Source organism: Cebus imitator, unplaced genomic scaffold, assembly GCF_001604975.1.
Source record: "Cebus imitator isolate Cc_AM_T3 unplaced genomic scaffold, Cebus_imitator-1.0 Scaffold36, whole genome shotgun sequence".
Classification (NCBI taxonomy): Eukaryota; Metazoa; Chordata; class Mammalia; order Primates; family Cebidae; genus Cebus; species Cebus imitator.
In genome coordinates, this window is record NW_016107351.1 from 4787511 (window position 1) to 4814500 (window position 26990).

The 26990-nt window shown below is 54.8% G+C and overlaps 2 protein-coding genes across 9 annotated transcripts in view; one reads left to right on the plus strand and one right to left on the minus strand.

Moving 5' to 3' along the window:
• DNAH17 (dynein axonemal heavy chain 17) overlaps nucleotides 1-8110 on the plus strand; it is a 155111-nt gene extending 147001 nt beyond the window's left edge. Inside the window, exons 75-80 of the mRNA XM_017524996.2 lie at nucleotides 2820-2999; nucleotides 3401-3583; nucleotides 4889-5071; nucleotides 5413-5556; nucleotides 6379-6604; nucleotides 7709-8110. Of these exons, the coding sequence (XP_017380485.1) occupies nucleotides 2820-2999; nucleotides 3401-3583; nucleotides 4889-5071; nucleotides 5413-5556; nucleotides 6379-6604; nucleotides 7709-7956 (1164 nt within the window). The 3' untranslated portion in view covers nucleotides 7957-8110. The remainder of the gene's footprint in view (nucleotides 1-2819; nucleotides 3000-3400; nucleotides 3584-4888; nucleotides 5072-5412; nucleotides 5557-6378; nucleotides 6605-7708) is intronic.
• Nucleotides 7225-26990, minus strand: part of PGS1 (phosphatidylglycerophosphate synthase 1) — a 45066-nt gene continuing 25300 nt past the window's right edge. The window contains exons 8-11 of one of the 8 annotated variants that reach the window (XR_001823991.2): nucleotides 17291-17439; nucleotides 12832-12961; nucleotides 9836-9914; nucleotides 7225-7801 (exon numbers count right to left, since the gene is read on the minus strand). Coding sequence is in view for 2 of the 8 variants with exons in the window: in XM_017524997.2 (XP_017380486.1) it covers nucleotides 12842-12961; nucleotides 17291-17439 (269 nt within the window). In the remaining 6 variants the exon portion in view is untranslated. Of the gene's footprint in view, nucleotides 7802-9835; nucleotides 9915-12129; nucleotides 12297-12831; nucleotides 12962-17290; nucleotides 17440-26990 lie in introns of those variants that run through there. The other 7 variants (XR_001823993.2, XR_001823992.2, XR_001823997.2 and 4 more) reach the window with 7 other exon arrangements.

The following is a 26990-nucleotide window of genomic DNA, read 5'->3' on the forward strand; positions in this document are numbered from 1 at the left end:
CAACCTGACAGAATAATAATGGTCCAGGCCTTTCCCCCACCTGCCGCAGGTGCCAGCTTTTCTGCTTGTTAGCACGCCCCACATATTACAGCTGGATGGGGAGTCCCCCTCAGTCCTGACCCCTGCGGTGTGAGCTGGGACTCCGGAAGGAGAAGCAGGGCTTCCTGGGCTGCGGGCCTCGCCACGGCTCTGTCAGTGTCTGGAGAGGACCCAGGTTGAGGTAGGAGGGGCAAAAAGCCTCCCTCGATAGAAGGGAGCACTGTGTCCATTTTCATGGAAAATGAGAATCCATAAAGTCACGTGCAGACTGCCACAGAGGACGGAGCAGAAAGCCGCATGTCCTCCGGAAATGGTCTTAGTGGGGAGAGCACAGCAGTCAGAGCACAGCTCGGGGTGCAGAGCAGGGTGCCCCGCAGGGAGGGCAGGGGTTTGGGACCAGGCGGCAGGGTATGAACCCCAGGCCTGCTGTTGGCTGGATGGGGGCCCGTTGTAAGCAGTACATACCCTCAAGGCCCGGCCACCCCATCCATAAACTGGAGAGCGGTAGTGCCCACCACACACGGTTCTTACAAAGCTTTGACTCAGGCCAAACCTGGCACAGGCACAGGAGCCCGTCACCCACAAGGCAGAGGGCAGTGCACGCCCCACAAGCCCTGGTCCTCTGCACTCTAGGCCCCCAAATCAATCGCAACATGGACCCTGCCTCTGAGACGCCAAGGGCACTCTTTTACAGGCCAGGAGGGTGATGGGAAGAAAGCCACACTCGCTGCACTGGTGGGGAGGGGGCTGCCTGCGTGGGGTCTCCGGGTTGGCGCACTCCCAGGGCCTGGGTGGTGGGAAAAGCCTGCTCCTCTGTGACTTGGTGAGAAATGGTGCTGGCGCGGGGCAGAAGGTGGGGGGGCGGGGTTTGAAGCCTGTCTGCTACTCCCTCACTGAAACCTCTAGCAAGTAAGTCACTGGACCACTAAGCCTGCTTCCTCATGGGCGAACAGGGATGACGCCTCTGCCTCAGAGCCCGGGGGTTCGGTGAGGGAAGGCAGGAAGTGCCAGGAACCCCTCCTTTTTTCATGACCTTGTAATAAAGCTCAAGATCTGGGTGGGAAGGGGCGGGAGAGCCACTAAGCCCTGGCACAGGTGGCACATGTGCTCCCAGTGGATGTCCTGACAAGGCCCCCAGGAGGTGAGCTCTGATGTGGAGCACCCAGCCTGCCGGGGAGGCTGTGATGAGCCTCCTCACTGAGACCGGAGGATGACAACCTCCCAGGATTGCTGCTGGCGAAGGCTGGGCCTGCAACAAGGTTGGCTGAGTTCCCCCGGGGAGGCACGCCAACCCTGGAGCAGCAGGGGCAAAACTGGGTCAGGAATCGAATCGGCTCCCTGTGCTCCCCAGCAATAGCCACCACGGTGTAGATGCCACTAGGGGAAGGCAGCCTGGTCTGCAGGCTGATGGGCAGGGTGCCAGCGGGACGTTTCGCCCAGAACAAGGCTCAGTTGTGAAAACATCCCCCAACACATGCAAGACGATGCTGACAGGGACTCGGGGCAGAGGAACGGCCTGACCACGCAGAGGCTAGTTTGGGAAAAACAGTCTGGCTAGAATTTTTTTTTTGAGACAGGGCCTCACTGTTACTCAGACTGGAGTGCAGTGGCACAATCACAGCTCACTGCAACCTTAACCTCCCAGGCTCCAGTGATCCTCCCACCCCAGCCTCCCAAGTAGCTGGGACTGCAGGGGCCACCACACGTGGTTAGTTTTTTTATTTTTTTTATTATAAAGACAGGGTTTTGCCATGTTGCCTAGGTTGGTCTCAAACTCCTGGGTTCAGTGATCCACCCACCTCGGCCTCCCGAGGTGCTGGGACTTCAGGCATAAGCCACTGCGCCTGGCCAGGTTAGGATTTCTTAAGACATTTCCTTAGCCGGTGCCCACTTACACATACTGGGAGAGCTTCTAAGCTGCTGAGAAGCTGTGTGAGTACTGTGTACCTCCGTGGCGGCAATGTCCTGAGGAGCAGTGTCCTGTGAGGCGAGGCCGCGAGGAAGCATGAAGGCAGTGGAAACGATGGTAGGGTGGGGAAGGAGTGCGGTCGCCTGGCGTGTGCTCTGGGCCACGCTGCCAAGTTTGGTCTTCGCTCCCTAAGGAGCAGGAGGCCTAGGTCAGATAAGTGACTTGCTCAGACCCTCTATGTGACTGCAAAGACCTTGGAAGCACAAGAGCTGCTGGAAGGATGAGAACCAGGAAGGGTTCTACTTCCACCAGGTGAGAAGGAGGCTGGCCAGATGCATCTGAAGATGTGACTGACTGGACTTTGTGGCCAGAAGCTCAATGGCACTGGAGTCAACCCTTGAGTCAACACAAGAATCAAACGTCTTGTGTTGAAAGTGGACTGTGAGGGGCAGAGTCTCGGATGGTAACACAGTGGGAGAGGCAGAGGGGCGAGTTGCGATTCCAGCCTGTGGCCTCAGAGGTGCAGTGAGGCGCAGAAGTGTCTGCCACCTCTGCCACCTCTGCCATGGAAGGGTGCACAGCGCGCCAGCTGCAGAAGCGCTGTCCGAGGTAGAGGGAGGCACTACATGGCCCCTTGTGAGAGGAGCCAAAGGGGCTGGCCGCTGAGCAGACACCAGCGTCTGGTGGCACCGGAGGGGTCAGAAAGGTGACCTGGTGGCCCTGAAGGTGAACAGGCAGGTGGCCAACCTGGACAGCGAGGAGGCCACAGCACTGAAGGCCGGGTTCCCACGCCCTGCCTGAGCCTGACTCTCATGACAGAGGGGCACGGGTGGGGGGGCACCTTCCCCTAACTGCAGTCACCCTTCCTCAGGTGCCCTGGGACGATCTCCGCTACCTTTTTGGTGAGATCATGTATGGCGGCCACATCACAGACGACTGGGACCGCCGGCTATGCAGGACCTACCTGGCCGAGTACATCCGGATGGAGATGCTGGAGGGGGACGTCCTGCTGGCCCCCGGCTTTCAAATCCCCCCTAACCTGGACTATAAGGTAAGGATGACAAGTTAAACAGGAGCTCAACGCCACGAAGGCGCGTGCCTTCCAGTGAGAGCCTTGCACACCTGCAGTATCCATAACTGAGCAAGAACCTACGCAATCAAAATAAGAGAGCATGAGAAACGTGCCTCACTGGAAGAAGCGCAAGGCTAATACAAGCCATGCATTTTCTTTTTATTAAAAAAAAGAAAAATGCAGCCTCAGGGAAGAGGGGAATGGATTTTCCTTTGTGTCGCTGGGAGCGTAGAGGGCAGCCCACAAACGGGTGGGAAACAAGTGGGATCTGTACAGAGGGCAAGACGGGTGGAACATTCTGGCAAGGAACACTTAATGAACAGGACATGGGTTTCAGCCTGCACAGCTTTGCCTCCGCTTACAAACCGCCCTCTTTTCAGGGTTACCACGAATACATTGATGAGAACCTGCCCCCTGAGAGTCCCTATCTGTATGGCCTGCACCCCAACGCAGAGATTGGCTTTCTGACGGTCACCTCGGAGAAGCTGTTCCGTACCGTCCTGGAAATGCAGCCCAAAGAGACCGACTCGGGGGCTGGCACAGGGGTGTCCCGCGAGGAGAAGGCAAGAGCTGGAAAACCTGTTTCCAAGCCAGAGGAAGGGGAGGATCTTGAACTGGGGAGGGGGCGGAGGGACGGGCTGTCGGGGAGCTTACTGGTAAGGCAGACTGCCCCAGGCTGGGGAAACCCTGGGGTGGGGCCGTAGGCTGCTCAGCAGGTCCCCAGGCGCGGCAGCTGCAGACTTCGGGTGGGGGGGCATGAGCACAGCCCGAGGGGTCGCTGGGGTGGTGGGGTGGTGTGCGGCCCCAGCCCTGCGCCCTGCAGTCTTCCAGCTTCCCCGGCTGAGTGCCGGGGAGGGCGCCGGCCATTCCCCACCAGCTGGACAGACCCGAGGGCAGGTGCTCCAGAGCCGCTCGGTGGCTGTGACCACAGGTCCTGTTGCCGCTCGAAGGATTAGAACGGCTCAGGGACGCCAGTGCTTTGAACGAATTCTAACCTCTCTGGGTACCTCTATGCCGCCTCCTGGGCACCTCTGCAATTTATTTTTTTGAGATGGAGTCTAGCTTTGTCGCCCAGGCTGGAGTGCAATGATATGATCTCGGCTCACTGCAACTTCCGTGCCTCCTGGGTTCAAGCAATTCTCCTGTCTCAGCCTCCCATGGGAATACAGGCGCCTGCCACCACACCCAGCTAATTTTGTGTTTTTGGTAGAGACGGGGCTTTACCACGTTGGACAGGCTGGTCTTGAACTCCTGACCTCTAGACAACAAACGCGCCTTGGCCTCCCAAAGTGCTAGGATTACAGGTGTGAGCCACCGCGCCTGGCCTGCACTTCTTAACAGATTGTGGAAGAGCTCTATTACGTATTAGCTGCTAAGTACTGGGCTTCCCAGTAAACAGGCTGAATTCTTGACGTGAGACCCTTATTGCTATTAGGTCCAGGACCTTCTCTCAGTCTAATGACTGAAGTTAGAAACTGACTGAGAGGATGGTGCAGGTGACCTCTGTGCGCCTCTGTGGGCCTCTCCTTGAGGGTGTGACCGGCAAGGTCCCTACAGAAAGCCCACACGAAGGACAAAGTTGCAATCCCTCAACCGCTGGCTAAACCTGATGGGAGGCTGGTGCATGGGAATGAACGTCTGTAGGCCCCGGGCTAGGCGGCCTAAGGCGCCCACGGCCACAGCTGCAGGGCCTTGGTAGTGATAGCAGAATGCCACAGCTCCCTTCCCTTGTCAAATGTGTGACTGCACCCATGACCCTGTGCTTCTGGCGGCTCCACTTGCCTCTTCCCTCCCCTCCAGGACTCAGGGCTGGGAACATTCTGGGCAGGCTTCTTAGTGACGGGGGCTGTCTGCGAACTGGCTTCCAGGTGAAGGCCGTGCTGGAGGACATCCTGGAGAAGATTCCAGAGACTTTCAACATGGCTGAGATCATGGCAAAGGCAGCTGAAAAGACCCCCTATGTGGTAGTCGCCTTTCAAGAATGTGAAAGAATGAACATCCTGACCAACGAAATGCGCCGCTCGCTGAAGGAGCTGAACCTGGGGCTGAAGGTAAAATGGGTCGGCCAGGCCCCAGGGACATGGCTTGATGGCAAAACCAGCAGCAACGCAGGCCTCTGGCAGCCTGAGCCGAGAATGGGCCACGGGGTCAGCACATCACTGCTCCCTCTCCAGAGCTCTGGCCCTTCCAGAACAAGCCCAGGAGCTCATCTAGACTGTTCCCTAGCAGGAAGCACTCGAGAGGCCCTGAGGCAGGGCGTCTCCCAAGGCGCAGCACCAAGCCACGCTGTTGACAAATCATGACACGCACTGAGGCTGGTGCTCTCGAAGCCCCCACGAGTGGGCAAAACAAGGCCCAGCCCAGGGCTCCCCACACCGTCTGTCTCTCCTAGGGGGAACTGACCATCACAACCGACATGGAAGACCTGTCCACGGCTCTCTTCTACGACACCGTGCCTGAGACGTGGGTGGCCCGGGCCTACCCCTCCATGATGGGCCTGGCAGCCTGGTACACAGACCTGCTGCTCCGCATCAGGGTAAGTGCCGCTTTCTCTGAGAGGCTTCCTGACTTGAGACTCAGGGGCCGAGTGCCTAGGGCTCAGCACACCCTGCGGGAGCATGGCCCTGACGGCAGGGTGACTCCTAGGGGCCTGGCCTCTGTCAGAGCAGGGCCGGAAGGGCCTAGCCCAGGCTCCTCATATACCTGAGGCCTTTCCTCCCAAAGGAGGAAAATAAGCCAGGCCGAAGTGAGAGCAGCTCCTCGTGCGACACTTGAAGGGTAAGCTGCCCTCTATAAGGAGCAAGACAATGAAGGGAAGAGCCTCTTTGGGCTCCTAAGTTATCCACAAATGGGAAGCCATTCCTTTCCTGGTCCTTCTCTTCCCATTCCCTCATTTAAAATGGAGCAGACAGTGGCTGGGCATGGTGGTTCATGCCTGTAATCCCAGCACTTTGGGAGGCCCAGGCAGGCGCATCACTTGAGGCCAGGAGTTCAAGACGAGCCTGGCCAACATGGCAAAACCCCATCTGTACTAAAAATACAAAAAATAAGCCAGGCGTGGTGATGCATGCCTGTAATCCCTGCTACTCAGGGGGCTGAGACAGGAGAATCACTTGAACCCAGGAGGCTGAGGTTGTGCCACTGTACTGCAGCCTGGGCAACACAGTGAGGCTCCATCTCAAAAAAAAAAAAACAAAAAGCATCAGGGCAGGTGGCCAAGCTTCACAGCCCACCCTCCATCCACCATTCCCAGCTTGCTGAGTGGCCTGTGGAAGGTTCTGGCATGACCCCTGCTCAGAATGGCTGAGGCCCTGTCATTCCCTGCCCTCTCCTCTCAGCGGTTCGTGTATCCTTGCAGGAACTCGAGGCTTGGACGACAGACTTTGCCCTGCCCACCACTGTGTGGCTGGCTGGCTTCTTCAACCCCCAGTCTTTCCTCACGGCCATCATGCAGTCCATGGCCAGGAAGAATGAGTGGCCCCTGGACAAGATGTGTCTCTCTGTGGAGGTGACCAAGAAAAATCGGGAGGACATGACCGCTCCCCCCCGAGAGGGCTCCTATGTGTACGGACTCTTCATGGAAGGTAAGGAGGGGCTCTGGTCTGTCTGCAGAAGCTACCAGAGCCAATGCTACCTGGCAAGAGGAAATAAAACTAGCTCTTGGCAAAGACAGGCTGTTCAAGAGCCGTGGGGACAGGAGGGAGAAGCGCTCTCAGGGGCATCAGCCTGCAGGCCAGAGCCATGCTGATCCTAGAGAGGGGTGAGAGGATTCAGAGAATGTACAGGGGGGTCTGCAGGAGACCGGAAACACCCCACCCCAGTCCCCTGGCCTCTGCTTTACTGAAAACAAACAGCAGCGCTTGTGTGAGAGCAGCTTTGACCTGATGAGAAATGCTGAAAAACTCAGCCTTTTCCGGCCACGCAGCAGTGAGCCCAGGCCAGAAGTGCGTTTTGTGGCTGCACTGAGGGCGCTGAGGCTCCAGGGCATGTGGGCTGGTCCTATGCCAGGTGCTCCGGTCCAAATCCCACCCAATCCCCAAGCTGCTGTGGCTCCGGGGGCACCCATTAGAAGTCTGCCCCCACCTCGCCCAGTCTGGCTCCCTCAGCAGCTAACATCACCCCCTTACCTGTGGGGTATCAGGGCCAGGCCTGCAACAGCCCAGGCACCCCATTTCCCACACCGCCAAAGATAAGCACAGCAGCAGCCGCTCTCCATGTTTATTTTGAAATTTCAGACGGGAAAGAGAAGCATCATTAAATAGGGCGAGTAGAAATAACAGTCCAGTTAAAAGCAAATCGTGTTTATATGCATAGATACATAATGACGCTATGCACACACAGGGCAGACAGGACACATGAAGAGGCAGGGAACTTTAATTTTTAGCTGGAGTCATGACTTCCTGCCACTGATATTAAGCTGACAGATGAGGCTCTCTTAAAACAGGTGGAACCCAAGGGCTTTAGCTGAGCTGTTCGTGCACAGCGAGACACGGGGTAGTTATGACATGCACACCGTCACCTCCGAGGGCCTCTGCTTACAGCCATGACACGTGGCCTGATGCCTTTCTGGGTGGAGCCCATCTCTGCAAAGAGCAGGGAACTCAAGGACTAGCCCCCGCCTCACTTACTGGCAGTGTTCCAGACAGGACCCAGTCACCTCCCAACCCTCAGCCACGCTGTCCCCGCAGGGGCTCGCTGGGACACCCAGACCGGAGTCATCGCCGAAGCACGGCTGAAGGAGCTGACGCCGGCCATGCCTGTCATCTTCATCAAGGCCATTCCTGTGGACCGCATGGAGACCAAGAACATCTATGAGTGTCCCGTGTACAAAACACGCATCCGCGGCCCCACCTATGTCTGGACCTTTAACCTGAAGACCAAAGAGAAGGCGGCGAAGTGGATCCTGGCAGCCGCGGCGCTGCTCCTACAGGTTTAGCTCGCTCCTGCGTCCTGCCTACAACTATTCTTTACAGGAACTGGTGGTGGTTTTTTGTTCTCTTCAATAATGAGGGTGCTTTGTAACCAAGCGCATCTGAACTAAACAGAGGGTGGAAAAGGCGGGGCAGATTAAAGCAAGTGGAACCACTCAACCATACCCATCTGACTCCATTCTGTGCCTGATGGCCACCGCAGAGCTGGGAAAGGCCCCAATTCCCAGCAGCCAGAGGCAAGCAAACCCCAAATCCTGACTCGTCAGTGGGGTTGGGGCTAGGCAGTCATACCCTCTAGCCCGATGCCATGTGCAAACCAGCTGCCAACGAGGGGACAGGGCGTTCCCCCAACAGTCTCATCAGGCATTTATTTCCTGTTCTCAAGAACAACACTAAGTACCTTTTACAGCTATGGAAACATACCCAAGCCCCTACCCAAAGAGCCTAGAACAAGCTGTTCCCACAGGTGCTATTTCCACACAGCAGAAGCACTTCCCTGCCCAGTGCCTGCTCTTTCTGAAACCACGGGGTACTCAGGGACCCCCCTCCCCCAGACAAGTGCCATGTCCCGGGTGCTCACAGGTGTCTCCCAGTCCTCTGTGGCAGCTTTTTTTCCTTTTGTCCACTGCCCTCAGCCGCACCATCAGTTCTTCCTGCCTCACCTGCAGATGGCAGTCACCCACGTGGACTGCAGGCTTGAACCAGCCAGGCCTCTCTACAGCAAACTGCGACCCTGGCATAAGGCAGGCAAGGTCCTTGTTCTCTGGACAAGTCCTGCAGCTTCTCTCTCCATGGTGCAAGTATCTACAGAACAACCACCCTCAAGCTGTGCAGAGAGAGGGCTCAGGAAAACAGCGGCTGTGGGTGGTCCTGGCAGAGAGCCCCCACTGTTCTGAAATTTACTGAATGATTTCAGCAGATACTGAGAACAGCCAGCTGGAGACCTGTAGGGCTCTCTGTGGCTGTGCCAAAGCAGGACACTGCAGCAAGGTGGCCAGGGCAGCAGTGTACAGGCACGAGGGACAGGACTAACTACAAACCTGAGGGATAAGAGGAGGCAGCTGCGAACGCCAGAAAAGATGGATCCCGGGGACCAAGACATCAGCCTCAACATGGTTTTGAGATGGACTTCAATCTCAGCTCACTGCAGCCTCCGCCTCTTGGGTTCAAACGATTCTCCTGTCTCAACCTCCCAAGTAGCTGGGATTACAAGTGCCCACCAACACACCCAGCTAATATTTGTCTTTTTAGTAGAGATAGGGTTTCACCATGTTGGCCAGGCTGGTCTCAAACTCCTGACCTCAGGTGATCCCCTCACATAGGCCTCCCAAAGTGCTGGGGTTACAGGCATGAGCCCCCATGTCGTATCTTCAACGTTTCTTAGGCTTCAAAGGAAAGCAGGCCGGGTGCGGTGGCTCAAGCCTCTACTCCCAGCATCGCAGGATTACTTGAGACCAGCATGGGCAACAAAGTGAAACTCCATCTCTACAAAAATAAAAAATTAGCCAGGTACTGTGACTCGTGCCTGTAATCTCAGCACTTTGGGTGGCTGAGGCAGGTGGATCACCTGAGCTCAGGAGTTTAAGACCAGCCTGAGCAACATGACAAAAGCCTGTCTCTACCAAAAATACAAAAACTTAGCCGGGCATGGTGGTGTGCTCCTGTGGTCCCAGCTACTCGAGAGGCTGAGGCCAGAGGGGTGACTGAGCCCACGAGGTCAAGCATGTAGTGAGCCATGATCATACCACTGTACTCCAGCCTGGGTGACAGCAAGACCCTGTCTCAAAAGGGGGGAAAAAAAGGCAAACCAACCAACTACAAATACCATTCTAAATTCAGCTTGACTTTCAAATTTTGCAAAAACATTTTTCCAAGTTTACTCACCTAAATCATGAGTTTAGAAGCATCTACAAAGTCCAAATTCTGAGGGTAATGGCTCACAACCATCTTAGGGCCCAACAGGGCTATCAGAGGGAGAAGAAAAACATCCCTCAAATCCTCCCTTCCTGGCATCCAAGGAAACCAGCCCCTTTGGGGCTGCAAGGAAGTTTCAGCCTCCCCGGCCTGGCTGGACCAATACCTCTGCTGGCCAGGAGGGGTCACTGCCGCCCTTCATGGGACCAGAGGAGATAAAGCTGCCAGGGGCCGCAGGGCAACTCACTTCAGTCCCTGGTAGTAACCACAAAATGTGAGCTTTTTCCATTTTGCCTTTAGATGCTGAAATAAAAGTAATCTATTCCACATGCACATATTGTGGGTAGATAAAATTATCTCTAAACTTTCCAAGAGATGATTCGTGCTGAAGCTGCACTCCAGGGACGGGGAACACCGGGACTGAAGCGTGACAACCCCGCGCACCTGGAATGCCGTGAGGAAGGTGGCAGTCGCCACCCGTGCTCTCTCTGCTGCTCCAGCTGCTTTGCAGAGTGAGGGAGCCTTAGTCTGGGGAGCTCCTCAGGAGAACCTGCCTGGGACAGCCTCAAAGGTCATTAGCAGAGGCAGAGGGACCAGCGGCGCGCTGCGGGAACAACACTGCAGATTGCTTAAGCCCGGCTGTGGCACAATGATGTTTACTCTGGTCCCACAGAATCTGTAGGAATGCGAACTCTGTTTACCGAAAGCCTCTCTGCAAACAGAAACCCAGTGCCCCTGCACATTCCTTTGGCTCCTTTGTCTAATTGTCCCACAGGACACCCTAATAACTAGTTTGAAGGCAAACAGCGTTCACTGCTGTTCGGCTGCCCCAGGGCTTCGCTCCACTTACCCGCAGCCACTCAAACTGCAGTCTGCCTGGTCTAAGACCAGGTGCTCCCGGCACTGAGCCCGAGCAGCCTTTCAGACCCCATGAAGGGTGACAGTGACCGCTGGCAGCCCAGGAGGGAAAGGCCAGAAGCCGCTTCCAGAGGCAAAGTGCAGGGACTGAATCCAATCTCACTCCCCGAAAGGACAGGCTACCACGCCCTGGAGCCCAGGAAACTTCTCTCGGTGCAAGGGTCAAGCACCTGAAGATAGATTAGGCAGTGAGGTTGCGAAAGTGACTGCTGGAGACACTGGGGGATGTGAGGAGCTGGCTTTACACATAAACTTGATGTGTATGCAAAATCCCAGGCTACTAGGCGACACAAAAATGTTTTAAGTAGATCCAATACAAATAAAGTTCATGGCCGGGCGCGGTGGCTTACGCCTGTAATCCCAGTACTAAAGTGGGAGGCTGACGTGGGCAGATCCCCTGATGTTGGGAGTTCGAGACCAGCCTGGCCAACATGGTGAAACCCTTTCTCTACTTAAAAAAAAAAAAATACAAAATTAGCCAGGCATGGTGGCACATGCCTGTAATCCCAGCTACATGGGAGGCTGAGGCAGGAGAATCACTTGAACCTGGGAGACAGAGGTTGTGGTGAGCCAGGATCATGCCATTGCACTCCAGCCTGGGCAACAAGAGTGAAACTCCGTCTGAAATAATAATAATAAAGTTCATTCTTGAAAAAATCAGCTGTTAGGGAAAACAATCACAAGGTGTAATCCTTAATTGGACTTCAAGTCAAATAATTGAAAAAAAAAAATGTTAAGGCAACTGGAACTGTGAACACCATCTAGGTACTTGACGATACTATGGCATTCGTGCTATGTTTCAGGAGGGATACCAGTGCTGTTTCGGTTAAGTCTGTATTTTAGGGGAAGACAACACGATATGCACATTATTTAGAAACATGGACACGTGTGCACATCGGAATAAACCAGCCAAGGGTAGCTGCTTGGGGGTAGGGAGGGCAAGAAACGGCCACAGTTTCTTATCTTTTAGTATTGTTTTCCTCTCTCCATTTGTACACATTCTTTAAAAGTAATTAAAATGACTAGGAAAGGCTGCAAGATGAACTACACATTTTTTAAGAATGAGATTTAGCGGAGAATCTAGGTAGCCGGCGCTCAGGAGGCCCACGCTGCACACACGTGGTAGCAGCACTAGCACGTACGCTGACCACATGGGCCCTGGCTCATCTGACTCCTCCCCCTTCCCCACAAGCCACCATCCAAAGGCCCAATCATCCAAAGAACCAGAGCCACCCACAACATCCAGACCCAGAGAGCAGGGCCCTCGGAAGTCTGATCCCAGCTGGAGTGCAGTCCAGGCCCTGAGGGATCCAGAACCCACAGGGCCAGTGGGCAGAGAACCCCACCTTTAATGGCAGCCAACCCCTGCCCAGACCTCCAGGCGTCAAGACAGTCTGGGGTTCCTCAGGTGACTGTGGGACCCCACCGGTGGCCCTGGTGAAGCAGCAGGCCCCTCCTGGGTGGGCAGAGCGGGTCCTGTTACTCAACCTCCAGAGACTAGAAGGGCGCATCTCTGTAACCACATCACAGAGATGTCAGTCAGCAAGGTGTCAAGGCAGCAGCCCGGGGTCCGGCTCCACCGAGGCCTCCCCACCATGGGCTGCAGCTGGCCAGGGCAGCAAGCCAGAGCCGCTCTCACGAGCAACAGCGCTCTCCCACCCCACATCTACGTCTCCTGCACCAGTGTGCTCGGCCCAGAGGGGCTCAATCTGCCTTTCTGCCCCCTCATCCCTGAGCCCTTCCCCAGGGCCTCTTCAGGACCCCCCGAGAAGGGAGAGCAGAGGGGACTACAGGATGCCACTGCTGACCCCAGCACAGGCAACCTGGGGCTTGGTCAAGTGTGTATCTGATGGAAGCTAAACAAACTGCCTAATTTAGCATCAGGTTTCAAACACTTTGAGGACAGCTGCCCCACTCCTGAAGATGCTGCTCTGTGTTTAACAGAGAGGGATGAAAGAGCCCTCTGGGAGCTCTGGTTGAGTCAGAACCACCACCTGCCCAACCTGTAAACACCTGGGAAGAACGTGCTGAGACGCTAGAGACCACACCTGTCTGTCCTCAGAAGAAGTTCTTGATCAGTGGAGTTACCATCTTCACCCACAACTTCACCTGCCGACTCGGCTGCTCAAAGGTGGCAGATGACACCGCACCGGACCTCAGGTAGAGCTGCTCTTGCTCCTGAGGAAGAGGAACACACAGGAATAGTGAGTCCCCTCCAGTACCACACGACACGGCTGGCCGGCCCCAGCCCAGCCCGTCAGGCCAGCCTGGAGAACGCTGGCTTCACATGTCCACCTGGCCCAGAGATTCCGAGTGTGCCAGCGGCAGGCAGTGCCCAGTCCTACAGGCTGCCACTGTGAAACATTCCTTAGAAAGGCTAAGAAGCTGTGTTCCTAAAGACTTTTAGGGGTTCGAAACAGTGGCTCAAGCCTATTATCCCAACACTTATGGAGGCAGAGGCAGGAGGATCACTTGAGTCCAGGAGTTTGAGGCCACCCTGGGCAACATAGGAAGATGTCATCTCTATGAAAAAAATTTTAAATTAGCGGGGTATGGTGGTGTACGCCTGTAGTCGCAGCTGCTTGGAAGGCTGAGGACGGAGATGGTTTCGGCCTGAGAGGTCGAAGCTGCAGTGAGCTGTGATGGTGCCACTGCATTCCAGCCTGGGTGACAAAGTGAGACCTCGTCTCCAAAAAAAAAAAGGCTTTTAAGACCAAGACATGTATAGGACTCTAAATTTCTTCAATTTCGAGTTGAAAAAAATATAACTGGCAGGAAAAAATATTTTAAACGTTCACCTTCACTAAATGAGGTAGGACAAATGAAAATAATGAGGTATTTTTTCAGTGAGACACAGTTTTCCTTCTATCAGATTGGCACAAAGCTGTTCTGTGATGCCATCCCCCCGCTGATGAGTGCACAGTACACGGGCACTCCCGTCCATGCTGAGGGAAGGGGACCAAGTCATCTTCTAGCGTGAGGTCTAGCAACAGGTACCAAGAGACTTACAAAGCTCCCTTTGCCAGAGTCTACCCCGAGAAAACCACTGTGCACTAAGATTTTTATATTTATCACAATATTTATAACAGGGAAAAACTGGAAACCACCTAAGTGTCCAGCAGCCAACTTACTAACTCACATGACAAAGCAGCGTTCGCCACAAACTTACTAACAACTCACATGGCAAAGCAGTGTTCACCATGAGAAGAACGTTTACCTAATCGCATGGGAAAAGTGCCCGGCATCAGCAGACAGAGGAAGCTGGACATGAAATACACGTACACACAGGATCCTCATCTGCTGCTTAAAGCTCTGCCTCTCCACACGCTGTCCACGGGAGGCAGGCAGGGAATCCTCACGACGGCTTCACTGGTTTTCCCCCAATGAAAGGGTTGGTTGCTTTCCACTTTCCTTAATTTTTACAGTGAACATTTGTTAATTTCATATTTACAAAGAGGTTTAAAAACATTTGTATATGCGGTGGAGCATGGTGGCTCATGCCTATAATCCTAGTACTTTGGGAGGCCAAGGCAGGAGGATCACTTGAGGTCAGGAGTTCGAGACCAGCCTGGCCAACATAGTGAAACCCCACCTCTACTAAAAATATGAACATTAGCCAGGTGTGGTGGTGGGCGCCTGTAATCCCAGTTACTTGTGAGGCTGAGGCAGGAGAATCACTTGAATCCGGGAGGCGGAGGTTGCAGTGAGCCAAGATCACGCCACTGCACTCTAGCCTGGGCGACAGAGCAAGACTGTCTACAAAAAAAAAAAAAAAATTTATATATGCTTTGTCAGAAATAGTGTTTGGGATCTCTGAAGAGAAGCTTCTCTCGAAAGAGCCTACCCTCCAAGTGCTCTCTCCTCAGTGGGGCACCTGGCAATGCTCATGCGGCCACACCCGCAACTCTAGCCCTGTCTCCACCACTGTCAGTCTCCAGCGCTCTCCTCTGTAATGTGCGGGCCATACCTACACCCACACTGTCATGAGAACCACGGGTGATGACCACGGACCAACCGCAGGACAGCAGCGGGGGTGGCCTGTGCCACTCTGAGTGGGACACTCCCTGTTCTGGAGGCGGAGAGGGACAGCATAGCCCTGGCAACTCCTCTGCCCCAGGGGGAACAGGAAGAGGATACCAGACACTCCAGAACCCTACAGAATGTGGCCTCGGCTCTTCCCATCAAGAGCTGGGAAAGCCAGGGCCCTAACTTCATTTCTCCGTGACCCCGTCCCGTGCTCAGTGGGCCCCACCGTGGGTCCAGGCCACACTCTCAACTGAGCAGACCCGCAGCCCCACGTGTCACAGACGTGGGGGCCTCCTAACTGCTGCTGAGGTCCCAATCCCTGGCTGGACATGCCTGATGGAAGAGCCAGCTCCGGTCTCGGGGGGCTGGTTTGCAGAAGTCTCCACAGACCCGGCTCCAGCTTTATGTCTTCAAATGAATACCCAGCCAAGACTGCAATTAAATTACCAGAAACACTTAGGTTTCCTCATAGACTCCACAACAGGGATGGAGAAGGAAGTCAGCTGACGAGGTTACGACGCTGTTCGAGGGAGTCTTTCTTGGGTCACAAGTGGTAAACTGTGTTCCTGAACAAAACCAGGAAGCTTTCAGTGTTTATTGTATGCACTAAGTGGAGGGAGGGACCTCAGACTGTGATAAAAATATCTCCCGATTCCCAGTGCCCAATGTGACATGAATAGGAGGGCCCTTCCCTGAATTCCCAAGGAGAGCTCCAGACAGCTGTAGAGAGCAGGGAGCCCCTGGTGGCTGGGGCTTTAGGGACTTTCTGGGCTGCGGGGAGGCTAGAGGCTGGGCAGTCCCAGCAGGATTTGGCATCTAGGGACCGGGCACTGGAGGGCAGCTGCAGTCCCAGTATATATGCATATACGTGGAACTATCTGGAAACATATTTCTGTTTCATAGTCTGTCCCTAAAGAATGGAAGAGCTACAGCAGCAGAACTACCACCCTCCCACAAGCAAAAACCCCTGGGATTCAGGTTTGGGAAGAAAAAGAAAATATCCCAAATATGTCATTTGAGAAAGCGGTTCCTAACCACAACCGGCCCCAGCTTTTCTCAAGATGCAGGATGTGGGTTCAGCTCCCTTACTAGGGCAGGGGGGGACAGCCAGTACCAGGACCCCAGGCACAGGCTCCCCAGTCAACTCAGATCCACGAAGAACCCAGCCTGGCCCGAGGCCGAAGTCACCAAGGACTCTACTGCCCTGGCAGAGCTCCAGCTCTCTGCAGTTGAGGCAGAAGTCCAGGAAGGCCTGCTGGTGAAAGCTGCAGGCTCAGGTCTTTCCCACCAGCCTGGGTCTATGGCCAGCTTGTCACCCTATTACTGGAATCTCTCAGCTTGTGGGGGCTTCCTCAGTCATTTGCTGTAAGCCCCACTGCAGGAAGAAACCTGAACAAACCCATTACCCCACTGGCCCACCCAGAGTATGACCGCTGTCACTTCCTCTTGCGCCTGTCGTGGTGGTGAAGCTTTTCCTGGCACCAAGGCCCCAATCGGTCACTGACAAGATTCCCAGACTGCAGGAGGGCAGATCCCAGGGACACAGCAGTGACCATTTCCTCGTCCATCAACAAAGGCTCCTACAACGTTGCAACAGTTATTCCCCAACCCTAGAGCACAAAAGCTTCACAAAGTCACAGTCCGATGCCTCAGGGCTCTCATGGAAAAGCATTATTGTAAAGGTCACAAATGCATGAACCCAAGGCACCATCAAGGTCTCAGTCAAAAGGACAACGTGCTCCCATTTCTAAGTCTGTCCACACCGTGCAGGTCATCACACGGAGCTCCATCCAGAAGCACTCATGAACTCCTAGTAACCTTCTTTTATCTCCCTCGAAGAGAAAAGAGACTACTATTATCAAAAGAGGGTCAAACCACATTTTTTTTTTTTTTTTTCTGAGATGGGAGTTTTGCTCTTGTTGCCCAGGCTGGAGTGCAGTGGTATGAACTCAGCTCCCTGCAACCTCCGCTTCCCAGGTTCAAGCGATTCTCCTGCCTCAGCCTCCCCAGTAGCTGGGATTACGGGCACCATGCCCAGCTAATTTTTTGTATTTTTAGTAGAGATGAGGTTTCACCATGTTGACCAGACTGGTCTTAAACTCCTAACCGCAGGTGATCCCACCTGCCTTGACCTCCCAAAGTGCTGGGATTACAGGCGTGAACCACCATGCCCGGCCCTACTGCTGAACCTTTAACAGCTGACCCTTGTTCTTAAAAGGGGAAGGTCCAAGGGAGAAAATGATGGTCTCCTCTAGTGCAGACAAAGAAAAAGTCCCTAGGATGTGGGATGCAAAGCAACTGGGAAGTCACAGGCATGATCTTCCGAGGCTCAGCCACCATCACTGCCCTCTCGGGGACCCCAAGTCTTTCTCGCTCTGATCTGAGTCTCACTCGATGTCTCAGAGGACGGCTCTCAGGGCGAGCCTGGGTCCCTCAGCCACACCCTCAGCACCCCAGGAAATCCCACTTGCCCCAACCAACCTGGTGAAGCTGCTGCTGCAGGGCCTGGTTCTCTGTCACGATCGCAATCTGGGCCTCCAGGTCCCGGTGAACTGACCTGTACCCAAAATTAGGAGAGCCAATCAGCGTGAGACAGGGCAGGCTGCTCCCTGCCAGGTACAGCCAGAGGCCTGCGGGGGAAAAGGAAACGTGCAGACAGGAAATGAGCACAGCACCTGCCGAGGTCCTCTCCACACACTGCTGCAATCTAAGAGAAGCGCCGACCCCGGGTGCCTGGACACGAGGGGATGCTGCGGAGCGGCAGGCAGCCTACACTGGGCAGGACTCGCTCTTTCACCCCCACCCAGCATTGTGGGAACCAGGGGGCCCAGGCTGTGAGACAGCCTCCACTCAACTGCTGGTCTGTGCTTCCACCACTCACATTGTGGCCTTGGGTCCCAAGCAGGATGAGAAGCAGGCTTTCCCAGAGGGAACGTGGTGACGCCACCTGCAGGCCTGCTCTCACACACCCTGCCCAGCTCCCACTCAGCCTTTCCCCAAAAAGCTCAGGGTCTCGAACCCCCTCTGAACTGCCTCTGCACACCCAGGCCTGCCAGCACTGCCTGCTAAGCTCGGAGCCCGCGCTGGCCGTCCCTTCCCATGAGTACCCAGAGTCGGCTCCCACCTACTTCTCAGTACGCAACATGGCAGATGGCAAAGGGCAGCCCCCAAGACCCAAGCCAGCAGATGTGGGGCTGTCACGTGGGGTGGCAAAGAACAGGACTGCCTTGAAGGCTGGCTGCCTCGCCACAGGTCCTGGGTAGGCCGTCTGTGCCCTCCTGACTGAGGAGCACACAGGTTACCCTGCCCCAGCCTCCCTATTTCAAGCTGCTGATACACCAAAACCCTGTGAGGACAAAGGGGCTCCAGGACTGAGACCTCTGCTGTCACTGCCCACGGGGCCCAGGGACTTCCAGGCTGGACAAGGCAGTGGAGGAGGAAACTAAATATTACGGCCCTGTAAGTTTCTGTCATACCCAGAGAACAAGTTCCCCTTTTTTGCTGGGAAATGAACCAGTCAGTATTATAGCTGGAGAAAAAGCAGGGCACTGCGTGTCACTGTGTGGCAAGGGGACACACGCTACAGGGACATTTCTGTGACAAGGTCACAGGTGTCCTCAGGATACCGATGTGTTGCCTGAGATGACGACAGGCACCATTCTGCGCCCCATTCCACACCTTCCCGAGGTCCAGGGCCGCCTCCCACAGCCCAGCCCCCATCAGAACTACTTCTAAAAAGGCTGTTCCCAAGACCTAACCTCCCAAGGATATGTGCTGCCTGAGACACCCTTCCTCCCACAGGCTCGGCCTGAGCTCAAGACTTCACTGGCACCGAGAATGCTTCTCCCAGACACTCCAGCCAGATGTCAGTGTGAGCAGGTGTGAGCGGGGGTGAGAAGGTATGAGTGAGGGTGAGTGGGTGTGAGGGAAAGGTGAGCAGGTAATGAGCAGGTGTGAGCAAAGGTGAGCAGGTATGAGCAAGTATAAATGGGTGTGAGTGGGTATGTGTGAGCAAGTATGAGAAGGTGTGAGCAAGTGTAAGTGGCATGAGCAGATTTAAGGGTAAGTGGTATGAGCAGGTGTGAGTAAGGGTAAGCAGGTGGCCATCAGCTCCTCCGGGGTGCCCTGCAGTAATCCTGGCATCCCCAAGTTCCCCCTCCCCATGGGGTGTCGAGTTCTCCCCCACTGACACGCCCCTTTCAAGGGACCCACACGATCGTCATGGGCGAGTCAACAAAGTATGTAACACACACCAGGCTCCTAAAATAGACGACGGTTTCCTAATCTTCATTCAGAGCAAGAGCATTTCCAAGAATATCTTGGGTAAGAGGTGACGGGGCCCTGTGCCTGTTCCTGTAATGGGCTCGTCTCCACCCCTCCAAGGGCCACATCAAAGCCACTTGCTGGCCTGTGCGAATCGCACCATAAACGGTAGCGCCCCGCTGGGCCACTGGCTGTGCAGGCAAGTCACAGGAGCACAGGTGTGGGCAGGCTGCCCCTTCCCCTGGCAGCTCTCATCCAGATGGTTCGCACTGCCCAGGGGGGTCCGAACAGCACAGCGCCTGCGGCCCCTCACACACACAGCCCCTCCCACCCCCTGCCCCAGAGCGCAGAGCTGGGAGAGACAGGGCGCAGGGCAGGGAGAGACAGGGCGCAGGGCAGGGAGAGACAGGGTGCAGGGCAGGTGTCCGCCAGCCTCAGACCAGAGACAGGAGCAGGAGCTTCCTCCCACCTGCCGTCGCTCACTCCAACTTTTCCGATGACGAGGTCAGCCCCTTAAAACACAGGGTCTGTTCAGTGTGACTTGTCCAGCTGGCTCTGAGACCACCGAGGGGACAGTGACATGTGACGTCACATGGGTGACGAGGGTCAGGCTGCTCTGCATCATGCCACCATGACTCAGCATCCCCCCCCACAGCCCCTAGACCACAGAGTCTGGTGGGGCTTAGCTTTACTTGCCAAATCCACCTGAGCACTGGCTTGGTGATGGGGCCAGCGCCCAGGAGCAGGCAGGCCACCTCTGGTGCCCAACTTCATCACATGCACAACTGCCCCCCATCTACTGCTCATTCCTGAGCCCCAAGGTAGACTGCGTATGCGTTTGCAGACAATCTCTACATCTATCTATGCTTCACACAGAGAAAGAATAAACGCTTCAGCAGGTGAATGCTGAGAATTAAAGAGGTGGCTAACATTTTCAACCTACCCACCAACCTCCCCTCCAGGCTTATTTGCACTGCAGTCTTTCTCCATCAAAAAGAAAACAACGACCACAGGCCAGCCTGATGCCCTCTGGGGAGCCCTAAGGAGACAGCATGAGCAAAGCACCTGCCAGGTCCAGAGATGCCACTTGGTGCTGCTGCGAGATGCCCACATCCCAGCGTGCCCCACAGGCCAAGGCAGGTGGGAACCACGATTTTTCTAGATTTCGGCTCACGATTCAGGAGTTTTAGCCATTGGTCTGTGCCCTGAGGACAACTGGGAAGTTTCCAACTAGGGAGGGGAAATCTAAAAGCCCTTAAGAGATCAAGGCTGCAGTGAGCTAAGATTACCCCTACTGCACTCTACCCTGGGCAAGAGAGAGAGAAGCCCTGATTCAAAAAAAAGGTCCTTTTAGGTTGTTTGGTCTCCCTCGCTCTGAGCCTGAGCGGTCTGGAGCTCCGGTCAGACCTGCACCACCAGGCAGCATGTCAAGCTGTGTACACACAGGGCTAAGACTACCAGGGCTGGGACTCTGTCGGGAAATGTGTTTCACGCCCGACTCTTCATCCCAGGGCCTGACCTTTGGGCCTGACATCCTTGCCATTCCAGGAAACCTCAGATGAAGGGAGACTTGCAGCACAATGACAGCCTGGAGAGGGGGGAGGCAGCCCTGCAGACACAGCACTTTCGGGACTGGACTGACTGCTGGCAGCTCGTGGGGCAGAGAGAAGCGCAGGAGCCCCGGGTACCGCGGAGGCGGCTGCCACTCCACAAACCCTCACCAGAAAGCAAGTGTCCGCAGCACCAGGGGAGGACGTGGACTGGAGTTCACTTCTGCTGCCTCACAGCTCTGGGGCCCCTCTTCTGCAGTCACACTGCCCTGAGGAAGGCTGATCCAGGCCTCAGCACTCCTGGCCTCCACGGCAACGCTCCCCTAGGACTCACAACCCTGGCTTCAGACCCCTTCCAACAGGTCCTGCCCACCCGTCAATCTCACTCCCCATCACTCCCAGCACCCCTGCTATTCTGCAAGCCTCGTGTAGTCGAGGGGGCTTCACATTTCTGTCCCCTCTGCCAGGACGCTCCGGCCCCAGACAGTGGTACAGGCACTCCCTCTTCACTCAGACCTACCGCTTGGCTATCTCCTTCTCCGAGAGGCCTCCCCGAGCCCCCGGAACAGACCCACAGCAGCCTGGAGCCTTCTCCTGCCCTGGTCTTCATGACTCATTCCTGACAGATATTTGTAGAGATGTAACTGCTTATTATCTGTTTTGCACCAAGCTATAAGCCTCGGGAGGGAGGAAGTTAGTCTACCTGGCACCCAGTGACCCATTCTCCATGTCCTGAATGATGCCTGGGACACAGTCAGTGCTTGTTAAGTATGTTTGAAAAAAACAAAGTGAGACCAATAATGGCTCTCCCAAAAAAAGAAGGTTAAATTAAGTTTAAAAAGCTCTGAAGTTTTGTTTTTTTTTTTGTTTGAGACAGTTTGATTTTTTTGTTTGTTCTTGTTGCCCAGGCTAGAGTGCAATGGTGTGATCTTTGCTCACTGCAACCTCCACCTCCTGGGTTCAAGTGATTCTCCTGCCTCAGCTTCCCGAGTAGCTGGGATTACAGGCTCCCACCACCGCACCCAGCTAATTTTCGTATATTTAGTAGAGACTGGGTTTCAATGGGTTGGCCAGGGTGGTCTCGAACTCCGGACCTGGTGATCCACCTGTCTTGGCCTGCCAAGTGCTGGGATTATAGGCGTGAGCCACCACTGTGCCCAGCTGATTTTGTTTTGTTTTGAGATGGAGTCTCGCCCAGGTTGGAGTGCAGTGGCGTGATCTCAGCTCACTGCAACCTCCACTTCCCCAGTTCAAGTGATTCTCGTGCCGCAGCCACCAGAGTAGCTGGGATTACAGACATATACCACCACACCTGGCTAATTTTTGTATTTTTAGTAGAGACAGGGTTTCACCATGCTGGCCAGGCTGGTCTCAAACTCCTGGTCTCAGGTGATCTGCCACCTTGGCCTCCGAAAGTGCTGGGATTATAGGTGTGAGCCACCACACCTGGCCTTTGCAGTTCTAAGGCAGGAGTGCATACACATTTTAAGAGGATCTCTCCTAGAAAAATTCAACTTACGTACTCCTCCCTCAGGCGCCCCCCACAGTACTCTGCAATAAATCTTACAGGGTTCTCAGACTCCAATAAAAACACGGAGTGGACAGAAGACATCACAGTCTTATCCTTACGGGAGAAGAACTCGCCTGCTCTGACGCTAGAACAGCTCTGAGAAACTCTAAGGGCCCGCAGGCTGGCATGTGCTCAGCCTGAAGTGAGCAATTCACACCGGCACAACACCCCCACCACACCCACTGGGTTCCCAGGGAGAGCCGCCCCACGTGTGGCCTAGGCAAATAGGGTGGGGCTGCCGGGCTCTCACCATCCGTTCACCTTTGGGCAGAATGCCAATTGGCCTATTGGGAAAGCAATAAAAATAGTGACATTCTCACAATCATTAACAGGTTTCCCTGTCAGCATGAGCCAGAAATCTCTTAATCCAACACCCTGCTCCGCCTCAGCCACCCACATTGTGTTGTTAATGCTAGAATACTGCATCCAGAAGAAGTAAAGATCTTCCTCATGAAATGCACACCGGAGGGCAGAGCCCAGGTCCCAGCAGATGGACACAGCCTGGCTCTGCCTGAATCTGATGGTGGGGTGGGCACCACCCGCTCTGTCCCTCACCTTTCCACAAAGTAGAAAGACGGAGAGACATGAGAACTGGCCGGACATATCTCACACTTACTCCAGCTCCCCTGAGGCGCCCTCTCAAGACCTCCAAGTGAGCTCACTGATACCCGGCAGATGCCACACTTTCAATGGCCGACAAGGCCAGGCTGCTCCTGCCTGTACCCCACCCCCGGCCAGGACTGGGTTTGGAAAGGAAAGCTCAGCACCCATCCAGATGTGTCTGCGGCAGCACACAAGGCATTTCCCATCAGAGTCCAAATTCTACCCCAGCTCCCAGAACCTTGTCCCACCACACCTACTGGGCAAGGAGCAAGGGCCAGGCAACAGGAAACTGACAACCATGAATCAGAGGAGCTGCCACCTGCCTGAGATCCAACCCAGATGCCCGCCCAGCCCCACCTCTGAAGCCAAGGCGATGCAGGTGAAGACGCCTGGCAACAGCACCTTCCTTCATGACCAAATCAGAGAGAAGAGCAACAAAACTACGAACCAAGGCCAGAGACACAGCGCCAAAAGATCCAAGACCCCCTGCCCCCTTCTGCCAGTCATTCGCTCATGAGCGCGCAGCGGCCCTCAGCCCCCAGTGTGACTTCAACCTCCACGCACCCCACCAGGGCGCCTCACCTGGCCTACGACCGGTATGGTTACCTTACAGAAAGTCCAATGTGAGCCCTGTTCCCCATATCCTCCTGACAGTCCAGAGCCATCCTCCACTGCACAGGAAGGAGGTTAAGCCAGGCCCCTCAGCTGTGGCCACAGGTGAATGTGGGCTCAGAACCAGCCTTCTAGATTTCAAGTCTAGTATCCCCTATGCCAAATCCCACTTGCGTGGCTTCTCCTGAGTATTCTAAACAGGTATGATTTACAAAAATCCAAATGAGAACTAAATAGATAAACCATATTGCAAAACAAGTCTCTGGTGCATACCATTAAATAGCTGAGGTTCCTCTTGTTCTTAGAAACTGCTCAATTTAGTAAAACGTGATAAAGAGATACATGATTGATTGACAGATAAAATATGTTAAGAAATTAGCACAGTATGCAAGAGAGGTGTATCAGGCTGCTGAACAAAGTAAATCCTGCATTGGCAAAGGGTTATCACACAAGAATCTCTCCAACAAGCCATCTAAGCAACTGCCAGACAGTCCTGCCAATACTTGATAACACAGAAAACACTGAAGAATAAACCCCAGCCCTCTGAATTTTCTGTCACCAGACTGCACTGAAATGCACTGGCAGCTGCTGACCCACAGGGTCATTTCACATGAGAAAGTGCCTCTGCCCCTCCGCCGCCCTTCCTCACATCACCACACTCATGCGGCCATTAGCAAGTTCTACACAGTCGCCCCTCGAAGCCTCTTGTTGCCTGGGTTCCAGAGGAATGCTGCACTGAGAGCAGTGTGCAGTCTGAGGGGTGAGGATCTGGAATCCACAGAGTCCCGGCTTACCCTCCTTTGCCTAAAGGCTTCTGGGAGCAGGAAGAGCTGAGATCAGCCCAGGCCTGTCCTACAGGAGCCTGGGTAAGGGAGTGGAGGTAGCAGGGCATAGCCACCGGCAGGAATTTTCTGGAGCCCAAACACAGACACACCCAAAGAGGTGTGAAATGCACACAGCCTATACCCAGCAAGCCAGGAAATGGTCCACTGGGCCAGCCATCCAAATCCACGAGCACCCCATGGCTGCCCACTCATTTCTCACCTGACACAGGCTGCCCTGAGGTAAGTGACCATCAAAAGATGGGCCTGAAGAGGTGCTGACTTCAGATCCCACTTAGCAGGGAAGGACCCTTGCCTCTCACTTCAGCATCAAGTGACCTCTGACCTCCCGTTCATAGCTTTAGGGTGAAGCCCCTCTGCTCAGCAGCAGCCCCCTCCATGCACCATGCACCCCCAACCCACCTCTGGCAACTGTCCCCCACATCCCATCCCCGACACAGGCACATGCCCGCGGACCCAGCTGTAAGATCATCCCCAGTTCCCCACTCAACCAGCACTCCTGGATGCCACCTCCCCACCACCTGCACCAGGGCAGGAGAGAGGGAGCGGCAGGAGCACACACGGTCCGGGAAAAGGCGAGGCACACCGGAAAAGCAGGTTGGGTGTTTCTGTTTCAACGGTAACTGGGGAGTCGGCTCACGTTTATCAGAGCCGCTTTCGGAGAAATAACCCGTGGCAAAGTCAGAAGCCACAGGCCAGGAGCCTCCCACCCTCCAGACTGCATTAAGGGGCCTCCTCATGGTTCCAGCACAGCGCAGTCGAGGACAGCGACACCCAGCCATGCCTCTGCAGCTCTCCAGCACATGACAGCGTGGATCTGTGGCCTCCCCAAAGGTCAAAGCTGCCCCACTGGCCGTCTCTTTCAATACCCCATCCCTGGATACTGCTGTTATTCCCAGAAGTAACGCCAATCCAGAAACACTTTCTACACTCGCCAGGGGCTGGAGCCGCCTGCCCTGAGACACTGTCCACCAGGCTGGTTCAGCCACAACGCATGCCAGGCTGGGCCCTGCAGGACACTGGGGCAGTCACTTCCCACGACAAGCAATGCCGCCTGCCTAGGCAGGTCTGTGGGACTCAAAGCAGCACATGGGATGCCCTGGACAGGCCAGAAGCTTCTCATTCCAAGCTGGGACAGTGGGTCTTAAGGCTAGGCATCAGAATCTCCTAGGGAGATTTTTAAAACACCATGTTGGTTCAATCCCAAAAGAGCTGGATGAAAGTCTAGGGGAACCTGGGCTTCAGGATGTCTTACAATGCACCTCCCAGTTGAAAAACACTGCTTTAGGCTCACACCTGTAATCCCAGCACTTTGGGAGGCCAAGGTGGGCAGATCACGAGGTCCGGAGTTCAAGACCAGCCTAACCAACATGGTGAAACCCCATTTCTGCTAAAAATACGAAAATTAGCCGGGGGTGGTGGCAGGCACCTGTATATCCCAACTACTCAAAAGATTGAGGCAGGGGAATCACTTGAACCCGGGAGATGGAAGGTTGCCGTGAGCCGAGATTGCGCCACTGCACTCCAGCCTGGGCAACACAGGAGACTCCACCCCAAAAAAAGAAACAAAAACCAACCACCTGAGCACTGGAAGATGACCTCAAGTCAAAAGCCACTAGGAGCACCACAAGAGAAGGAGCAAAACAGGCCTCTGGACTGCCCAAAGAGAAGCCAGAGAAGCCACCGGCTGCGCTCACGGCGCAGGGGCCCTCCAGGCACCATTTACCCTTCTCCAGGAAAGAACGGTCCCCCTGCGTCAGAAAGGAGTTATGGTCCCACTGCTAGAGGCGGGTACCCTCACAGCACCAAGAGGCCATGGGGTAAGCCCGTTGCTAAGCACAAGGTTTCCAGCATGTTTTACCCATGCCTCGGAGAGCTGCCCCTAGGACTCTGCCCCATTTCGGCTGCTCTGCTGGACATCTGAGACGGATAAACAAGCAACACAGGCCGAGCATGGTGGCTCACGCCTGGAATCCCAGCACTTTGGGAGGCCGAGGTGGGTGGATCACCTGAGATCGGGAGTTTGATACCATCCTCACCAACATGTGAAACCTCGTCTCTACTAAAAATACAAAATTTAGCTTGGTGTGGTGACACATGCCTGTAACCCCAGCTACTTGGGAGGCTGAGGCAGGAGAATTGCTTCAACCCAGGAGGCGGAGGTTGGAGTGAGCCAAGATCACTCCATTGCACTCCAGCCTGGGCAGCAAGAGCAAAACACTGTCTCAAAAAAAAAAAAAAAAAAAAGCCACACAAACTGTGACCCTCTTCCTACCACCCACCACCAGCAAGACTGTGCAGAACCCCCATTTCCTCACCTATGGGGGAAAAGGCGGACATCAGCATATAAGAAAAAAAAAAATACTAAGGGAAATACAGGAAAAATGGGCTGCTGACGGCAAAACAAATGATCCCTAATGAATCCTCTTTCTCCCTGAGAAAGGTGTTGCCAGCCGGGTGCAGTGGCTCATGCCTATAATCCCAGCACTTTGGAAGGGAGGCCAAGACCGGCAGATCACGAAGTCAGGCATTAAGGCCAGCCTGGCCAACATGGTGAAACCCCATCTCTACTAAAAATACAAAAATTAGCCAGGCATGATGGTGCATGCCTGTAGTCCCAGCTACTCAGGAGGCTGAGGCACAAGAATCACTTGAACCTGGGAGTCAGAGGTTGCAATGAGCCGAGGTCACGCCACTGCACTCCAGCCTGGGCAACAGAGCAAGACTCTGTCTCAAAAAAA